At 42.5% G+C, this 19,745-nt stretch overlaps 1 protein-coding gene across 8 annotated transcripts in view; it reads left to right on the plus strand.

The window, feature by feature from the left end:
• EIF2AK1 (eukaryotic translation initiation factor 2 alpha kinase 1) overlaps positions 1-19,745 on the plus strand; it is a 52,469-nt gene that overhangs the window by 6,735 nt on the left and 25,989 nt on the right. The window contains exons 2-3 of one of the 8 annotated variants that reach the window (XM_044979004.1): positions 3,595-3,659; positions 16,104-16,259. Coding sequence is in view for 3 of the 8 variants with exons in the window: in XM_044979002.1 (XP_044834937.1) it covers positions 9,178-9,304; positions 16,104-16,259 (283 nt within the window). In the remaining 5 variants the exon portion in view is untranslated. Of the gene's footprint in view, positions 1-3,594; positions 3,698-9,102; positions 9,305-9,454; positions 9,549-9,776; positions 9,864-16,103; positions 16,260-19,745 lie in introns of those variants that run through there. The other 7 variants (XM_044979003.1, XM_044979002.1, XM_044979001.1 and 4 more) reach the window with 7 other exon arrangements.

Raw genomic sequence — 19,745 nt, forward strand, 5'->3', positions numbered from 1 at the left:
GAATATTTGGGACACATCATCGATTCTGCAGGACTTCAAAAGGCCCCTGCAAAAGTTAAAGCTATTGTGGAGGCTCCCCCACCTCGAAATGTAAGCCAGCTACGCTCATTTCTAGGACTACTGAACTATTATGGAAAGTTCATCTCACAGTTAGCCACACTGCTAAAACCACTTCATGAGCTCCTTGGACAGAACAAGGCCTGGAAGTGGACTGAAGCCTGTGATGTTGCATTTAACAAAGCTAAGGATGCATTGTTAAATTCTGAAGTTCTAACGCACTTTGATCCATCCTTACCCCTGCAATTGGCCTGCGATGCTTCCCCTTATGGAGTGGGAGCGGTCGTGTCACACATTATGCCTTCGGGAGAAGAAAGACCTATTGCTTTTGCTTCACGCACTCTAAGCAAAGCAGAAACTAACTACGCCCAAATCGAACGTGAGGCATTAGGAATTGTTTTTGGAATTAGGAAGTTTCATCAGTACCTGTTTGGGCAAAAGTTTACTCTTCTTACAGACCATCGACCTCTGACATCAATTTTTGGACCCAACACAGGCATTCCCCCATTAGCTGCTAGTCGTATGCAACGTTGGGCATTGATACTTTCTGCACACACATATGAAATCAAAATATCGGAAATCCACTCTGCACGGCAATGCAAATGGCCTCTCAAGGTTGCCTTTACCGGTCAAACATCAAGATAGTGCCCAAAAGGAAATCTTCTACTTTGAACAGGTAGAGAATACACCCATCACTGCTACTCAGATAAAGAAGGCAACCCGCGTTGACCCAGTATTATCCCAAGTTATGGACCTGGTGATGCATGGAAAATCTCGACAAACCTCTCCGGTCTCACCCGACCTTGTTCCCTACATGTCCAGGCGGACGGAGTTATCGGTCCAATCTGGTTGTTTGTTGTGGGGGAGGCGTGTCATTATTCCACCACCCCTGAGATCACAGATGTTAGAACAGCTACATTCCGGTCACTGTGGAATAGTGCGCATGAAGGAAATTGCACGAAGCTATTTTTGGTGGCCTAGATTGGACAGTGCTATTGAAGAGAAGGCAAAAGCTTGTATGTCATGTCAGAGTGTAAGAAATGCACCCCAGTGGGCACCCCTACACCCATGGGACTGGCCTGAAAACCCATGGCAACGTATTCACGTTGACTTTGCTGGCCCCCTTGAAGGAAGCATGTTCTTGGTGGCAGTAGATGCCCATTCTAAATGACCAGAAGTCTCTATAATGCAGTCCACTACTGCAGAGAGTACTATCCAAAAACTACGAGGACTCTTTAGTCGTTTTGGTCTGCCAGAACAACTTGTGAGCGACAACGGACCGCAGTTCGTCTCTGAGGAGTTTCAAAATTTTATGAAGGCAAATGGGATACACCACATCACGTCAGCACCATATCATCTGTCCACCAACGGATTAGCTGAAAGATTTGTGCAGACAATGAAAAACGCTTTGAAATCAGCAAAGGGACAACACTCCATTCAAAAGCGTCTGGATACCTTCTTACTTTCCTATAGAAACACACCTCATGCTACGACCCAGGCTTCCCCAGCCTTTCTAATGATGGGACGACAGCTGCGCACTTGCTTTGAACTGCTGAAACCTTCTGAACCCAGACAAACTGTGCAACATCAGCAGCAATATCAAGTAATCAGACGGGCACCCAGAGCAAAAGACCAAACCTTTAGCCCAGGACAGCCAGTTTTGGCTCGGAATTATACTTCCAGAGCTAAATGGGTCCCGGCCACAGTCATCACTCAAACAGGACCTGTTTCCTACACAGTCCGGACTGCAGAGAATCTTACCTGGCGGAGACATGTAGATCAGCTGTTGCCAGGTCATGCCAGTCTTCAGGACCCATCTGCAGTTGAGGGGTTTGACTTCACCCCTCTGGTGAGATCAAATTATGAGTCACCTGTTCCTGACTGTTCTCCTCCATTACTGCCGGCAGCTGAGATACCCCTTTGCCCAGCACGAGCTGATACCACCTCCTCACCTATTTGTGCTGCGGACCCTGAGCCCCTAGTACTTTCGGGTGCAACAACACCAGAAGTTCGCCGTAATCCACCTAGAGACAGAAGGCCTCCTCATCGGCTGGATCTTTAGTTAGGGCGAACCCACGGTTATGGGGCAAAATAATCCCCAGGGTTTAGCCGGGAATGGAGGCAGTCTACCCTCCTTCTCTAGTTTAGTGTGTGTTTTATTTAGGGGATGTTCTTATTGGGGGGGAGGAATATGTTGTGTATTTGGTTGTCATGGGTTTTGTTACTATGGCAACTGAGTTAGACTATTAAGGGATAGCTCAGCCGGTTTCAACCGGCTGAGTGAGCTCTCTGTTTCTGTAAATAAAATGGAGGTTTTGGTTAGCTGTCTGCTCTCTGGCCTCAAGTGATTGCTTCCTACACCGGCTGCCCCTAGGACATAACATACCCCAGAGCCCGCACCCCCAGCCTGAGCCCTCATCGCCTCCCACACCTCTGCCCCAGCCCAGAGCCTCCTCCCACACTTCGAACCCCTCAGACTCAGCCCTGAGCCCCCTCTTGCACACCAAATCCCTCATCCCCAGCCGCACCCCAGAGCCCACACCCCTGAGAAATTCACACCCCTGAGAAATGTAGTTAAGTCGACCTAAGTCCCAGCAGGGCCGCCCAGAGGATTCAGGGGGCCAGGGGAAAAGCCGGGGAGCTGCGGCGCTTTTACTCACCCGGTGGCAGTCCGGGTCTTTGGCGGCATTTTGGCAGTGAGTGGCCCTTCAGTCACTTCACGTCTTCAGCAGCACTGAAGGACCCTCCGCTGCCAAAATGCCGCCAAAGACCTGGACCACCGCCAGGCCAGGGCTTGCGGGGCCTGGGGCAAATTGCCCCACTTGGCCCCCCCCCTGGGCGGCCCTGAGTCCCAGCATAGATGGTGCTAATCGATGGAAGAATTTTTCCATTGACCTAGTTACTGCCTCTTGGAGGGTGGATTTGGTTGGTTGGCAGTCACTGCTGAGTGACATAGCATACATCTTTGTTCTTTTGAGAGCCAAGTAAATGGCTTCCACAGTACTTTCATCCTCTCAACTTTGTGGAAACTGGAATTCAATCTGGACCCATTGAATGGCAGTTAGAAAAGTTTTTTACTTGGCAAGCTGCAACAGGAGGTTGTGAACAGCAATTTGTTGTATGTCCATACAGCTATGGTAATTTCACAATGCTACAGCTTTACAAAGTAATATGATCCATTTTAAAGGCCTACTAGTTGTTGATTTGGTCATTTCAATTTGTTACAGCAAAGTATTGATTTTAGAAGTCTGACAGTAATATTATCCTTGATTAAAACTCCACAGAATATTGCAACATATCAACAATAATTATTACTAAAAATTAGCAGTATTCTCTGAAGATAATTTAAATGGAGGAGCATTCTTCAAAGATATTTGTTCACATTGTGGAGGTAGAGCCAGTTTAAGTATCTCTCTATTGTCCAGCTACACCGAAGTCTCCAGTTGTATACAAAACAACAGGCTTTTAATGTACAAGCATTTATTTTACAAAACTAACTTACAGCAATGACATCTGTCTGTTACTATCTTCTTACAGCAATATAACAATAGACATGAAGGAAGAAGCTCTTCCATTTGAAGAGAATTCCCGAATTCAGTGAAGTGAGTGGAGGGATGGTGCAGAAAATCATATGTTCTTAGTAAGGATTTTCTTTTTAGCTGTAAATGTTATTTTAGAGTTTTGAAGGGGACTTTATAAAATATTTCAGCAGGCAGCTTCCAAAATTTGAATGCACCAGTACATTGAGACATACACATCTGATGGCTGGCATGGATAAATGGGATCCTGCTGATGCTACTCTGCAGATGGTCCCAAAACCTATGACCTCTAGATGGAAACCTTACAGTTCAAACAGCTAATGGTTGTTTTGATCTGTGCAATGACAGCTCTTGGCTGACAGAAGAATTCAGATTTTTTAAACTGCAGCATTTTCAAAGACTTACAATATCACAGAGCAGGCACACTGAAGGATGAAGGTTTTTGACAGGGCACAGTAAGCTCCCTTGGGAAGACCAAAAAAAAAAAAGAATCTGTTGAGTGTGAACATTAAAGTGAACCCGAGTACCCATTTTGAACCTGTATAATGTTCCATGAAAAGACACAAGCCATTAGTTCTAATGTTCAATTACAGGGTCCTGCAAAAGTGTTCTAATTAGTCACTTTCTCAATTTGCTATCTGCTGATTTCTCAAGTTGAATAGTCCCCAGAGAAAATGGTGGTCCCATTAGCTGCTTGTGTAGCTTGATACAGATGGCTGATGAGGACTACATAAGGTTCCTGCTCCTCTCTGATTTCTAAAAACACAAATCACTAGCCACTTTTTTTAATTAAAGAAAACACCCTAAGAAATACATAGTTAAACTATCAGGCAGTTTAGGTTAAATTTAGGTTTTATAAACGTTTTTGGGAAAGTATTATTTATTAATATTTATTATTTGCTTGCTGATTTTAATAGACGTAAACCAGTTATTGTGTTGATTAAACATGCCTCATCAGTATTTCCAACCCAAACATTAGAGTATTGTGCTATCATTATTATTAACACAGGTAGAAGTTTTGCTATAGAAATATATGATTTTGCTTCCATTCTTTTAAAAGACAACTACAGCAAAAATGTGAAGACCAAGGTTTATTTTCTAGAATTAATTGTGCGTGTGTGTGAAAGGGGTGGGGAATAAGTGGGATAGTATGGGGGGATATTATACATAGAATCATAGGACTGGAAGGGACCTCAAGAGGTCATCTAGTCCAGTCCCTTGCACTCGTGGCAGGACTAAGTACTATCTAGACCATCCCTGACAGGTATTTGTCTAACTTGCTCTTAAAAATCTCCAATGATGGAGATTCCACAACCTCCCTAGGCAATTTATTCCAGTGCTTAACCACCCTGACGGGAAGTTTTTCCTAATGTCCAACCTAAACCTCCCTTGCTGCAATTTAAGCCCATTGCTTCTTATCCTAGCTTCAGAGGTTAAGAAAAAAACATTTTCTCTCTCCTCCTTATAACAACCTTTTACGTACTTGCAAACTGTTATCATGTCCCCCCTCAGTATTCTCTTTTCCAGACTAAACAAACTCAATTTTTTCAACCTTCCTCATAGGTCATGTTTTCTAGAATTTTAATATTTTTTGTCGCTCTTCTCTGGATTCTCTCCAATTTGTCCACATCCTTCCTGAAATGTGGTGCCCAGAACTGAATACTCCAGTTGAGGCCTAATCAGTGCAGAGTAGAGCGGAAGAATTACTTCTTGTGTCTTGCTTACAACACACCTGCTAATACATCCCAGAATGCTGTTCCCTTTTTTTGCAACAGCGTTTTGTATGTGTGCAACTGATTATTCCTTCCTACGTGGAGTACTTTGCATTTGTCTTTATTGAATTTCATCCTATTTACTTCAGACCATTTCTCCAGTTTATCCAGATCATTTTGAATTTTAATCCTATCCTCCAAAGCACTTGCAACCCTTCCCAGATTGGTATAGTCCGCAAACTTTATAAATGTACTCTCTATGCCATTATCTAAATCACTGATGAAGGTATTGAACAGACCCAGAACTGATCCCTGCGGGACCCCACTTGCTATGCCCTTCCAGCATGACTGTGAACCACTGATAACTATTCTCTGGGGACGGTTTTCCAACCAGTTTTGCATCCACCTTATAGTAGCTCCATCTAGGTTGCATTTCCCTAGTTTGTTTATGAGAAGGTCATGCAAGATAGTATCAAAAGCTTTACTAAAGTCAAGATATACTACATCTACTGCTTCCCCCCATCCACAAGTCTTGTTACCCTGTCAAATAAAGCAATCAGGTTGGTTTGACATGATTTCTTTTTGACAAATCCATGCTGACTGTCACTTATCACCTTATTACTGTATCTTCTATATCAGTGTTTCCCAAACTTGGGACATCGCTTGTGTAGGGAAAGCCCCTGGCGGGCCGGGCCAGTTTGTTTACCTGCTGTGTCCGCAGGTTCGGCTGATTGCGGCTCCCACTGGCCGCGGTTCGCTGCTCCAGGCCAATGGGAGCTGCTGGAAGTGGTGCGGGCCGAGGGATGTACTGGCCACTTCTTCCAGCAGCTCTTCCAGAGCTGGAGGTTGAGCCCTCCCTGGCACTTTGGAAAGTCGGCACCTCTGTACATTATAGTTTAAAACACTTACCAGAATGAATTACAATACCATTCACATCTCAACTGAAATACGGTATAGGCATGGACAAAGGAAGCAGAGAAAGGTTAGTACACCTCTACCCTGATATAACGTGACCTGATATAAGGCAGGTTCGCATACAAAGCGGTAAAGCTCTGACATGCTGCTCTGAACAGCTGTTAAGGTTCTGGGCCAGGCTGGGGCCGAGGGGTTTGTTAAGGGGCAGAGTGTCTCAGGGGCGGTCAAGGGCTCCCCTCCCAGGGTCTGTGGGGCAGGAGCTGTGGGAGGGCACTTTTTTGGGCCCCGCAGTCCCAGAGTGGCCTGGGGGATTAGCGGGGGGGCCGGGAGCACCCCGCTCTGCTTCCCTCGCCCCGGCCCCAGCCATGTGGCTTGGGGGAGGAGGCTTGGGGGAAGGGATCCCCCCCTCACTCACCAGCAGCGGCGGAAGTGGAGCAACCCGGCCCCAGCCTACTCCACTCTGCCAGCTCCCAGCCGTAGTGCTCTGCTTCCCACCGCAGGTGAGTATGGGGGGTGTCCTTTCCCCAACCTCCCCGCACTCATCTGTGGCGGGAAGCAGAGCGCCGTGGCTGGGAGGTGGCAGAGTGGAGCGGGCTGGGGCCGCGTCGCTCCGCTTCCCGCCGCAGGTGAGTGCGGTTGGCGTCCTTTCCCCAACCTCCCCGCACTCACCGGTGGTGGGAAGTGGAGCAGCCCAGCCCCAGCCAGCTGCACTCCGCCAGCTCCCAGCCGTGGCACTCCACTTCCCGCCGCAGGTGAGTGCAGGACTTTTCCCCATCCGCCCCCCAGCGACACAGCTGGGGCTGGGGCAAGGAAAGCGGAGCGGGCTGGGGCCGCGTCGCTCTGCTTCCCGCTGCAGGTGAGTGCGGGGGGGATCTTTTCCCCAACCTCCCTGCACTCACCGGCAGTGGGAAGTGGAGCGAGGTGGTGGAGTGGAGCGGCCTGGGGCCGGGCTGCTCCGCTTCCCGCTGCTGCTGGTGAGTGCCTGTCAAGAGGTGGAGGGGGTGGATAGAGGTTGGAGCAGTCAGGGGACGGGGGGTTGCATGGGGTCCTGGGGGTGATTAGGGAGGGGGGTCTCTGGAGGGGGTGGTCAGGGAACAAGGAACAGGGGGGCCAAAGCAAGTTTGATATAATGCGGTCTCACCTATAACGCAGTGAGATTTTTTGTCTCCTGAGGACTGTTTTATATTGGGGTAGAGGTGTATGTAAAAAGATAAAAATAAATATATGGAGATATACCTATCTCATAGAACTGGAAGGGACCCTGAAAGGTCATTGAGTCCAGCCCCCTGCCTTCACTAGCAGGACTAAGTACTGATTTTGCCTCAAGGACTGAGCTCACAACCCTGGGTTTAGCAGGCCAATCCTTAAACCACTGAGCTATCCCTTCCCCCCATATGAGGAAATGTTAATTATATGGGACCAATCCTGCGAGTCATAGTCCCTTTGATTTCAGTGTGATTACATCTTTGAGTAAAGGTTGCAAGTTCAAGCCCATTACTTTTATCAGTTTGTGTGAGATATTAACCCAAATATTATGATTAAGGCTATAGTTGTAGTCTTGTGGAACCTGTATGGAATAGCAATAGCCTTGTGGAATTTACTTCCATCATTGGGCAAATTTGTTAAACAGCTGGGGATGCTGCAAAGTCTGGTCTCCCAGGCTTTTTATGAAAGGACAGCTGAGTGGAGGAGTAGGAGTGGGGTTGGGCTATGAGTTTAAATTCTGGGGGATTTAGGAGACCTTGGAGGGTTTTGTTCTGTGGATTTAGATTTGGGCATTAGTCAAGATCTTCAGGGATCATGTCTTGTATTTGTATTGTGAGGCATCTAGCACACTTTTCCATAATAAATATAAATTGTATAGCTTGGTACAGAACTCTGGATGGGCACAACTTAAATATGTTTATATAAATTAAATATATATAAATAACGTGAAAACTGTGTCTTTTAACCTTTTCCCTACTCTTGCCAACCTCTCCACTAAATTGTGCATTTGTCAAGAATCAGCGCTGACTGATTCTGATTTTCTGTTTTGTCTTTCTTTACTATAGCTCTAATGACCTTTGTCTTCTCTTGAGGGTGACCTATAATGGAAAAAATGCTTGTGCCTACTTTGCTTTTTTATACTGAACAAAGATCTGAAAGGGATTTTTTTTTGTTCACCCTCAAAAAACTTTTTGTTTTTGTGCTTAATTTTTTACTTTTGAAATTTCAGGAATTTAAATTCAAGTCTTCTTTGGTTTTGCTAAAAAATGCAGTGCCTGACTCAGAGAGGAAGATTAACACTCTCAGCCTTGAAATGAAGGGGCAGATGTGTTAAATCTTTACCACAAGACCTTTTCTCCCAATTGTCTATTAGATGTTTGAATTAAACAGGTGTTAAACAAAAACCCAAATAATTTTAAACAGTATGGATACAAATAACTTTCCTTATCAGTTAATCAAGTTTCACTTGGATGGTGTCCATAATATTATACATCTAATAGTTTTTCAGTCATTTACAAGGTTTCCAGGAAAAATAGGGTAGACATAATTTGAATTTTTAATATGAAAAACAAACAGAAAACCACCCAGGGATGTGGGGGGGGGGGGCAGAGGGGATGTCTGGAACAATTTGTATAGTGGGGGTGTGGAGCATTCCTAGTTCCAGCACCTATAGTGCTGGGGGGACGGGACTGGTCAGCCCCCTGGTGTGGGTGTGGGTGTGTGTGTGTGGGGGGAATGGTCAGTGCCTCAGCTCCCCCTAGGGGTGCGGGGAGGTTGGCCGGCCGGCAGCCCCATTCCGCACGAGGTCGACCGAGGAAGACTCCTGGCGCGCCATGGCGGGACCCTGTAGAGGGCGCAGCTGGGCGAGCCGGGCCTGGAAAGAGCTGGTACGTTCCACCCCCCTCGCCTCCGTTCGCTCTGCTGGGCCGCGGGAAGCGGCGGGTCGTTGAGTCCCAGAGGTCCCGGCCATGTGGAGAGGTGGCGGGGGCGCTGCGGGGCAACGGCGGCCCACGCTCTGGCCTAGAGCCGCGGGGCCCAACCTGCCGCCGCCCGCTATCGAGTTTCCCGAGGAGGGGCCGGAGCCGCAGTACGACGGTGAGTGAGGGGAGCCTTCGTCCACGACTCTAGCAGGGCCCAGGGGGAAAAGGTGCCCCCAGCTGCCGAAGGGGGAAGGGCACTGCAACTGCCCCCTCCCGCCCCAGAGGGATAGTCGTTGCGGGGGCAGGGAACGGGGGCTTAAAGTCCCCCCCCCTCCAGCTCCTGGGAGAGCAGTGCAAATCCCCCAACTTCCCGCACAGTGGTGGGGCGACATTGCGCCCCTTCCCCTGAGGAGAGTGAGGTATCCAGCCCCACTGGGGGATGATACAACCCCCCACCCCGTGATTGTCTGGTGCGGGAGGGGGGTGATGATGAAATTGGCGCCTAGTTCTTGCAAGGCGTCAGGTGCCTGGTGGTAGGGAGGGTGATGCAAGAGCAGCACAGCTGTCAGTCAGTAATTCCTAATCCCCACTTTTACTAGCTGTCTGCCCACTTTGCCCTCCTGAAGTATTTGTGAGGAATTCCTGGAGACTGTGTGTTTTCTATAGGGTCTCCGTGGCCCCTTGCTGTGTCTTTCCTCTGAGTAGGGATGATTCAGGGAATCTGGAAGTTTGATGTAAACTTTTAATGTGGAAGATCATTATTTCTAATCTCTTTTAGGGTTATTTGGGTCTCTGGTTTTTCCTCCATTCTCCTTTACTTCCCACTCTCCTCTTGGCTTGTGTAAGGTGCTGCTGTCGTGTCTGCTTGTTTTTTGTTTGTTTGACTCTCCTGGGTAGTATTTAAATCTTCTGTCAAAATTATTATCCTGATCTTTTTGAAGGATAAGATTTCTGTGAATTCTACAGATCAGTGGAGACCGTATTACTGAGCTGCATGTGAATGTTTAATTTATTAATTAAGCAGACATTTTTTCTAGAAAACAGTAGGGGGGGAGCTTTGAAATATTTCTACATAAGAGTGGCCATACTGGGTCACACTAATGGTCCATCTAGATCTAGCCCAGTATAGTGTCTTCCAGCAGTGGCCAATGCCAGATACGTCTGAAGGAATGAACAGAACAGGGCAATTATCAAGTGATCCAGCCTCTGTTATCCAGTATGAGCCTTAGGGTCACCCGGAGCATGGGTTTGCATCGCTGACCTGAAGTTAGTTAGTTTTTCGTGCCTCCCCCCATTCCCCTGCTCTAGCCGCACTGTTTTTTTTCAGCCCTCTTAGTCCCCGCCGCGGCTGGGATTTGAAGTAATTTTTTTTAATTTAAAGACTTAAATTAGGGGAAAAAAGTGTGGCCTATACTTGGGACAATACGGTAATAGCCATTGAGGAATCTATCCTCCATGAACTTATCTAGTTCTTTTTTGGACCCAGTTATACAACAGCCCCTGGCAATGAATTCCACAGGTGACTGCATTGGGTGAAGAAGTATTTCCTTTTGTTTGTTTTAAACCTGATGCCTGTTCATTTCATTGGGTGACGCCTAGCTTTTATATTATGTGAAGAAATAAATAACATTTCCGCATTCACTTTTGCCACACCATTAATGATTTTACAGAGCTTTATCATATTCCCCACTTAGCTGTCTCTTTTCCAAGATGAATAGTCCCAGTCATTTTAATCTCTTCTTATATGGGAGCTGTTCTATACCCCTAATTATGTTTGTTGCCCTTCTCTGTACTTTGTCCATTTCTGATACACTGCTACCTCGATATAACGCAAATTTGGATATAATGTGGTAAAGCAGTGCTCCGGGGGGGGGGGGGGGAGGGGAGAGCTGCGCACTCCAGTGTATCAAAGCAAGTTCAATATAACACAGTTTCACTTATAACGCAGTAAGATTTTTTGGCTCCCAAGGACAGCGTTATATCGAGGTAGAGGTGTATATCTTTTTTTAGATAGGGTGACCAGAACTGTGTGCAGTATTCAAGATGTGTGTATACCATAGATTTATAGTGGCATTATGATATTTACTGTCTTATTACCGTATATATCCTTTTCCTAATAGTTCCTAACAGGGTGGATTTGATTTAAATTATGATTTAAATCACTAGTCAGGAAGACTCTTTATTCATGGATTTCTACATAACAGTGCATTCTTGTTGATTGTTATAATCTTAATACATATTCTTCACAACTCAGAAATAGCTATAGGTTTAATTTTTAGAAGATACACACTATACATTTTTAAAGAGATTTATTTTGAAAACTTTTCAGATTAATTTTACAGCTATATCAGAAAATGAATGATTGTTTGGTTATTTAATTTACCAAAGGTAATTGAAGCAGATATTTATGAAGTCACTGAGAAGTGAACTTTCTCCAATTCAACAGGTTAATCATTAATATTTGGAGGATTTTCTTGCCATGCTGTATTAGGAGGAGAACATCACCAGTCAGACATTTAAATTGTTTTATTTAACTAAAACAACAACATTATGTATTCTCGATTTTTTTTTCTTCAACAGAAAACATAATATTTTAACAAAAAAAGCATATGAATTTTTGAATTTAGTTAAACATTCAAGTTTTTTAAAATCAGGTTTGTTTTTGTTAAAATTATTTTTAACTAAAATAGTTACATTAAATATTTAAAATAGCCCATTTAATTTTTGTGGGTTATGTCAGCCAGGTAAACATGAGAAACTTAAAATATTGGCTTCTGCAGCTAACTCAGTCGTCTTCATCTTCATTTTCTTGTTTGTTCATAATCTGGAAAAGAAAAACAAGCTTTCCTGCTTTTTCAGGTCCCAAACAATTTCTTACTTTGGAATGAATTAGTCCAACGGAAGAAAATATTCTTTCTACACTGGCAGAAGAATCTACTGCTGTTAAAAGTGAGATTATCACTTCAACAGTCTCTGAATCCAAGTGCTTAAGTGACTTTCACTGGTGTGACTTTCTTTAAAACATCAACATACATACATTTCTTGAATGGTTCACCCTTAGCTCTAAAGTTTATTATAGTTGACATTATGGAGGGATGATTGCTGGATGTCCATGTCATAGCCAACTCCTCTTCTTTAGCAGTTAAGGTTTGACCATGGTACCGAGTACTGAGAATATTTGCAAGAAAATGAACTGGAGATAATGCTTGTCCCATTCTTTTTTTTAATGCTTGTAAGTTAACTCTGTCATTGCATATTTCTCTTTTTAAGATCTCACTCAATTCCTTCCAGATTTCAACAGCATCAGCAATAAAACAGCTATTTCCTTGCATTTTGTTCAAGCCTACAGAAATAGGCTTCAGGGTATTCAGCATGTGTTCAACATTTCTCTTAAGCCCAGTGTTGAAAACTTTGGCTGTGACAGTGCCGTCTATTTTTTCACAATTTTGTTCACAAACTCATCAGATTAGGCCAGTTCTTGATATAGTGCTCAAAACAGTCCACTACTGAGGTCTATCGCACATCTGGTGGGAGAGTTAGCTTGGTTCCTCCCATTTTTTTCAGAGCAGCTGCTGCAAAGTGGTTGTTACGGAAGTATTTTGCAATTTCAACAACATTAGCCTTTATTTCTGGAACACTGAAGTCTTTGGCTAGGAGGTGCATCAAATGACCACTGCAACCATATGTTAGCTTGGGACTCTCTTCTAAATAATTTATTCTCATCTTGGGTACATTTGCAGCATTGTCTGTGACCAAGTTGCGCACTAGACATTTGAATTTTTTTTCCACAGTTTGTTACATCTTTTACTGTTACTTCTTGTAAATATTCTGCTATGTGTACATTTCCTGATGTATCAATTGTTTCTGTAAGGAAGACATTCCTTTCTCTGTTGTCACACAAGCACATACAACAGGATCTTTATGGACATTGCTCCACCCATCAAGACTCAGGTTAACAATTTCACCCTCTAGATCTTTTGCACTCTGGTCAATTTCTCTTCCATACACTTTATCCAGCAATTTGCCTGAAACATCTGCTCTGTTGGGTGGACTGTATCCTGGTCTTAATGACTGAACCATGTTAATGAAGTGTGGGTTCTCAATCATATGGAAAGGGAGTTTGTTGTATAAACAAACCGGGCAATTTTTTAATCAATTACCTTTTTTTGTAATCTGCTGGTTCTTATCACAAATTTATCTATGGTTGTTTCTGGATGATGGAGATTTTTTTTTTCTTTTTGCTACAGGTGATATACTGTGGCTCTATGACATACATGATGTGACTGATACACTATCATTGCAGATAATTCTGAAACTATGGAAAATGATGGTGATCTTGAAGGTGGATAGTCTTCAGAATCCTGTATGTTGAGGATGGATTCTCCTAAACAAAATAAGTCAATGTAGTTATTTAATTATTATTACCATACTGCTTATTTGGTATTACTTATTACATTCACTGACACAGAGTACTACTTTAAAGGTGAAATTCTAAAAGGAAGATCTGCCTATTTCAGCTCTTTATTTTTTATCACAACTGTATCTAAAATGATAGTATCATAGAGTAACAACTATATTTGTTGCTCAAACATGAGAATTCAAGAATAGTCCAGAAGGAAGACAGGCAGTCCCTAAGAAAGAAATATGAAATAAAAAAGCTTACCAACCTGAAGATCCTGCATGTTCAGACATGTTCCTTTCATCATCTTCAATGCAGCTTCCTCCTGAGAAGGAACACTTCTCATGATGTTGTTTCATTTGGGCAACCAGGCCTTGCATTTCTTTGTTGCAGTGTTTGCATTTTGCGTGCATGCCTGTCTTACCCACAGGTAGAGGAACTTCATTAAAATATTCCCACACCGGGTCTCTTTTTATGGCCCACTACTATTATAGATTTTCCCTTCTAGTGAGAGAATGTTATGGTAGATCTCAAATCAATGAAAGCTACATCAGAAAGACCTCAAGACTTCTGGAATATGCTTCTCAAAACAGTTTCACTTTTCTTTCTCCTGCCTGTCCCTCCCTTCTCATATTTATCTCCTGACTTCTTCTCCTTGTCCATATCTATTCCGCCCCCAACAATCTTATTTTCACTGAACTTTTTGAAACTTTGCACTTTTAGAGAGAGGTAAGGGATTGATTCTGTGTACACAAATTTGCAGAGGAACAATAGGGTTGAAGTCTGTTATTTCTCACCTCTATATATTATTTATTTATTTATTTAAAATATTTTTGCTGTTAACAAGCATATTATCTCTGGAGACACAAATCCACAGTTTGAGAACAGCAAAACTAAGCATCTCTGATAGTGCTCAGTGTAGAGGATACCGAGTCTCATTGGGTAGATTAACCTAAATAATCTATACAGAAGCCCTTGGAACCCCATAAAATTGGGTCCTTAATCCATGAACTATTGGAACTCATTTACAAAACTTTTTTTAAACATGAATATATTGTCTCATACTATAGAATTAGAATTTCTAATCCCTATTCCATGATGAGATGTCTTTGAGCTGTAGTGTATCTTAATTAAAACGATCTTTAGATAGGTTTTTTCCTCAAAAAGCATTTTATCAAATAAATCCAATTGAAATAAAAACAGATTTATTTTTTTTAAATCATTGATTTCTATCCACCCTGGTTCCTAACATTCTGCTAGTTCGTTTCTTTTTGACTTCTCCTCCTGCACATTGAGCAGATGTTTCCAGAGAACTACCCACATGACTTCATGATCTCATTCTTGAGTGGTAACAACTGATTTAAACCCCATCATTTTGTATGTAGAGTTGGGATTTTTCCAATGTGCATTACTTTGCATTTATCAATATTGAATTTCATCTGCCATTTTGTTGTCTAGTCACCCAGTTTAGTTAAGATCCCTTTTTAACTCTTTGCAGTCTGCTTTGGACCTAACTGTCTTGAGTAATTTTATATCATCTGCAAACTTAGCCACCCACTGCTTACTCTTTTTCCAGATCATTTATTAATATGTTGAACAGCACTAGTCTCTGTACAGATCCCTAGGGGACACTGTAATTTACCTTTTTCCATTTCCAAATGTAGTAAATTTTTATCTTAAGAAGGAGGATTTTGTTTATATTTGTAATGAAGTTGTTACATCATGTCTCACTTGAAAACAAGGCTCTTGGTCAAAAAGGCTGTTCTTGAAAACTCAGTTTTATAGGGTATGTTAAACAAATATTAGAAAAGGAAGCTTTGTAATTAAATTAGTATCTCCACTCAGATTAGGAAAGCCTTATGATGGTTGTGTTGTTACATATGCTACAGTAAAGTAGTTATATTTTATATTTATTTTAAAAATACATTTGTAACCATGGGGCAGACAACTCTGTATGTTTAGACTTACAGTATGGGTGGGTCCTAAATTGACTTTACTGTGCTGTTATAAATTCCCTTTTAAAGGGACCGAGTGTTCCTGTTCATTTAAGAGTAATGAGTAATCTCTGAAGGTTTTTAAAAAGTAATTTTTTTCTCAGAGAACATTTGTTTCCTAAATATTATGGTGAAAGGCACATTTAAAATGCCTATCTATATCTATATATAATATAACTTTTTTTTCTTTCTGTCTTTTAGTAACTGCCAGCAGTTCACAGAACTACTGCTCCAATGATAAGGAATGGTCTATGCCATGTTTTACAGGCCCACTTTTTTTTTTTTAAAACATGTTTGTGTCTAAACCCACCATACTGTCTGAATTCACTTGTATAGAGGCATCCATGTCTTAATAGGACAGAGTGGCAGAAGACCATACACAGAGAGTGGCATCTGCACTGTGCACTCTGAGACATTGTCCTTTGCAGAAAACTGTAATGAAGAACTGGTCAAACTGGTTACACAGTTACAATTAGGGGTCAGTCTACACAACAAAAAAGTTTGCTGCTGGTAACCACTTTTTATAGTGTTTCACAAAGTCAGTATATTATGACCCTTAAATTGTTCTGTTTTATTTTCAGAATCTGATGTACCAGAAGAACTTCGAGTTGTGAATGGTTCAGAAAAACGTTATTTCACTTCTACAATTGCAAACCAGCTACTGCTTGTTTCTCTGCTAGAACATCTTTGCCACCTGTATGCACAAAATCCTGTTCAATCAAGATGTTTGTTCCAAAGTTAGTGAGAATATCTACAGTTTTTACTTTACCTTAAATTGATTTATTGTCATGTGTGCCTGAACATAAAATGCTACATTTGTTTTCTGAGTTATGAGATCCGTTTGCCAGTTTACATTGGACTATTGGAGAATTATGGATCTGATACTGGGGGTAGCTGAGTGCCACTTGGAAGGTTGGGAGCACCCTCAATTTGACTAGGAGTAGAGGGCATTCTCTACCTTCCAAAAATATGCAGGATCAAGTTGCAGAGAATTATTACTACTCTACTAACAATTCTGTTTCACCAGCCTCTTAGGAAAGTACAGTGCAAGAGAGGTAACAGGTGATATCACTAAGATGACTCTAAACTCATTCCACAGGCTTTATTAAAATCTGGTATTTGAACTACAAAAACAGGGAAACACAGTTATAGGAAAGGAATATAATGTAATAGAAATATTCATAAGCATACACAAATTGTATAATTCGCAATACAAATTATGCATAAGCAACAAATGTACCTGTATTATGCTAATCAAAACAGGATTCAAATCAAAGGAATCTTAAAAAAAAAAAAAAAAAAAGGGGGGGGGGCAGTAAGAAAATACCCTTAATTTCTATTCTCCAATTTCTATCAACTAGATTTAGTTAACACTACTCCAAGGTGACTATTCAGATAACTTTTCTACTTTACCAGCTCTACTTATTGTTGGAAGGTGCTGAACTGAAAAAAATGAATTAGATTTCCCATGAACAGTGTTTTTGTTTGTGTCTATATGCACCCCCCTATATGTGACGGTGATTAAATTGTACAGCCAAGTGATGCACGTGGTGGATCCACGTGGTATGCAATCATGAACCTTTTACCATCTCACCTGCCCTCTTCCCATTAATCCATTTCATTTGGGACTACTTCTAATATTCCATATCTCCGAGCAGCTTTCAAACAACTATCATTTAAAACAAAAACAACCAACAAAGTAGTATTTCTCCTTCCTCTCCAATGTGGAAATTTCCAAGCAAAATGTTATGTGCCTTAATCCCAGGATGACCAATATTCAGACCTGCACTAGTGCTAGATTTAAAGTTTGATATCAGATGACCCAACATGGCTTGAATTGTTGTTGGAAAAGTGGGGTCTCAGCATTTGCTCCTACTCCAGGATCCAAAACATCAGACCTAAAACTGACATTTTTATAGTTATAGGAAAACAATTTTAGGCCAACTGTAAAACTTTTAAATAGTTCACTGTAGAATTGACTTGATAATTAAGATGCCTGGCTTTACAAGGGGAGTGATACAAAAATATTCCTGATTAAAAAGTGTGAAAACTCTATCATAGAATCATAGAATCTCAGGGTTGGAAGGGACCTCAGGAGGTCATCTAGTCCAACCCCCTGCTCAAAGCAGGACCAAACCCAACTAAATCATCCCAGCCAGGGCTTTGTCAAGCCTGACCTTAAAAACCTCTAAGGAAGGCGATTCCACCACCTCCCTAGGTAACCCATTCCAGTTCTTCACCACCCTACTAGTGAAAAAGTTTTTCCTAATATCCAACCTAAACCTCCCCCTCTGCAACTTGAGACCATTACTCCTTGTTCTGTCATCTTCTACCACTGAGAACAGTCTAGATCCATCCTCTTTGGAACCCCCTTTCAGGTAGTTGAAAGCAACTATCAAATCCCCCCTCATTCTTCTCTTCTGCGGACTAAACAATCCCAGTTCCCTTAGCCTCTCCTCATAAGTCATGTGCTCCAGCCCCCTAATCATTTTTGTTGCCCTCTGCTGGACTTTCTCCAATTTATCCACATCCTTCTTGTAGTGTGGGGCCCAAAACTGGACACAGTACTCCAAATGAGGCCTCACCAGTGCTGAGTAGAGGGGAATGATCACATCCCTCGATCTGCTGGAAATGCCCCTACTTATACAACCCAAAATGCCATTAGCCTTCTTGGCAACAAGGGCACACTGTTGACTCATATTTAGCTTTTCGTCCACCGTAACCCCTAGGTCCTTTTCTGCAGAACTGCTGCCCAGCCATTCGGTCCCTAGTCTGTAGCAGTGCATGGGATTCTTCCATCCTAAGTGCAGGACTCTGCACTTGTCCTTGTTGAACCTCATCATATTTCTTTTGGCCCAATCCTCTAATTTGTCTAGGTCCCTCTGTATCCTATCCCTACCCTCCAGCGTATCAACCACTCCTCCCAGTTTAGTGTCATCTGCAAACTTGCTACGGGTGCAGTCCACACCATCCTCCAGATCGTTAATGAAGATATTGAATAAAACCGGCCCCAGCACCGACCCTTGGGGCACTCCACTTGATACCGGCTGCCAACTAGACATGGAACCGTTGATCACTACCCGTTGAGCCCGACCATCTAGCCAGTTTTCTATCCACCTTACCGTCCATTCATCCAGCCCATACTTATTTAACTTGCTGGCAAGAATACTGTGGGAAACTGTATCAAAAGCTTTGCTAAAGTCCAGAAATAGCACATCCACTGCTTTCCCCTCATCCACAGAGCCGGTTATCTCATCATAGAAGGCAATTAGGTTAGTCAGGCATGACTTGCCCTTGGTGAATCCATGCTGACTGTTCCTGATCACTTTCCCCTCCTTTAAGTGGTTCAGAATTGATTCCTTGAGGACCTGTTCCATGATTTTTCCAGGGACTGAGGTGAGACTGACTGGCCTGTAGTTCCCTGGATCTTCCTTCTTCCCTTTTTTAAACTGCCCCCCCAACAGACACTCAGATACTCACCAGCGCAGTCCCCCTACTGCAGCACTTAGCGTACCTCTGCTCAGAGGGATCCCAGGCAAAGTCCTTCTATTTGCCTCTCTGCTGTTCGCTGCTCAACTGGTTCGCAGCTGACTGCCTTTTTATAACAGTCAGGCCCAGCTGGAACAAAGCACTCCCAAATCAAACAGCGCAGTCCCCCTACTGCAGCACTTAGGCATACCTCTGCTCAGAAATTAGTTTTGAGAATACATTACAGTAACCTAAGCATAAAAAAGCTTTTCAATAACATTTATTTATTTAACTACAAATAACACACTCAGCATTAGAAACATAGGAAACAGGTTATCATTAAACTCAAATTTGGAGCTGAAATTCCATTTCTTTTGGGGTGTTCCTATAGGAATTCCCATGGTAGTAAAGGTAAGCATATACATAAATGTTTTCAAGATTACAGCACTAGTATGTAGCAATTTAAGTGTTTTATTACTTGATATGGCTTGATGGATTATTGATATTTTTGGTATAGAATTTTATGTTTCTATGCATTTCCTAAGCATATTCTTAAAATAGTAAGAAAATAACAAAAAGATGAATATTTTCCTTTTTTACATTTCTGACTACATCTAATTATATGCCCTTCTAATCTTTGCATTTTAGCTCTATAAAAGTGCTTCCCATATTTTGGTGCAAGACATTTTGATTTAAATCTTCCTTTTTTTGTGCATGAATATTTTCTTTGATTAAACACACGACTAGCATAATTA

The sequence above is a fragment of the Mauremys mutica genome, chromosome 11 (genome assembly GCF_020497125.1).
Source record: "Mauremys mutica isolate MM-2020 ecotype Southern chromosome 11, ASM2049712v1, whole genome shotgun sequence".
Lineage (NCBI taxonomy): Eukaryota > Metazoa > Chordata > Testudines > Geoemydidae > Mauremys > Mauremys mutica.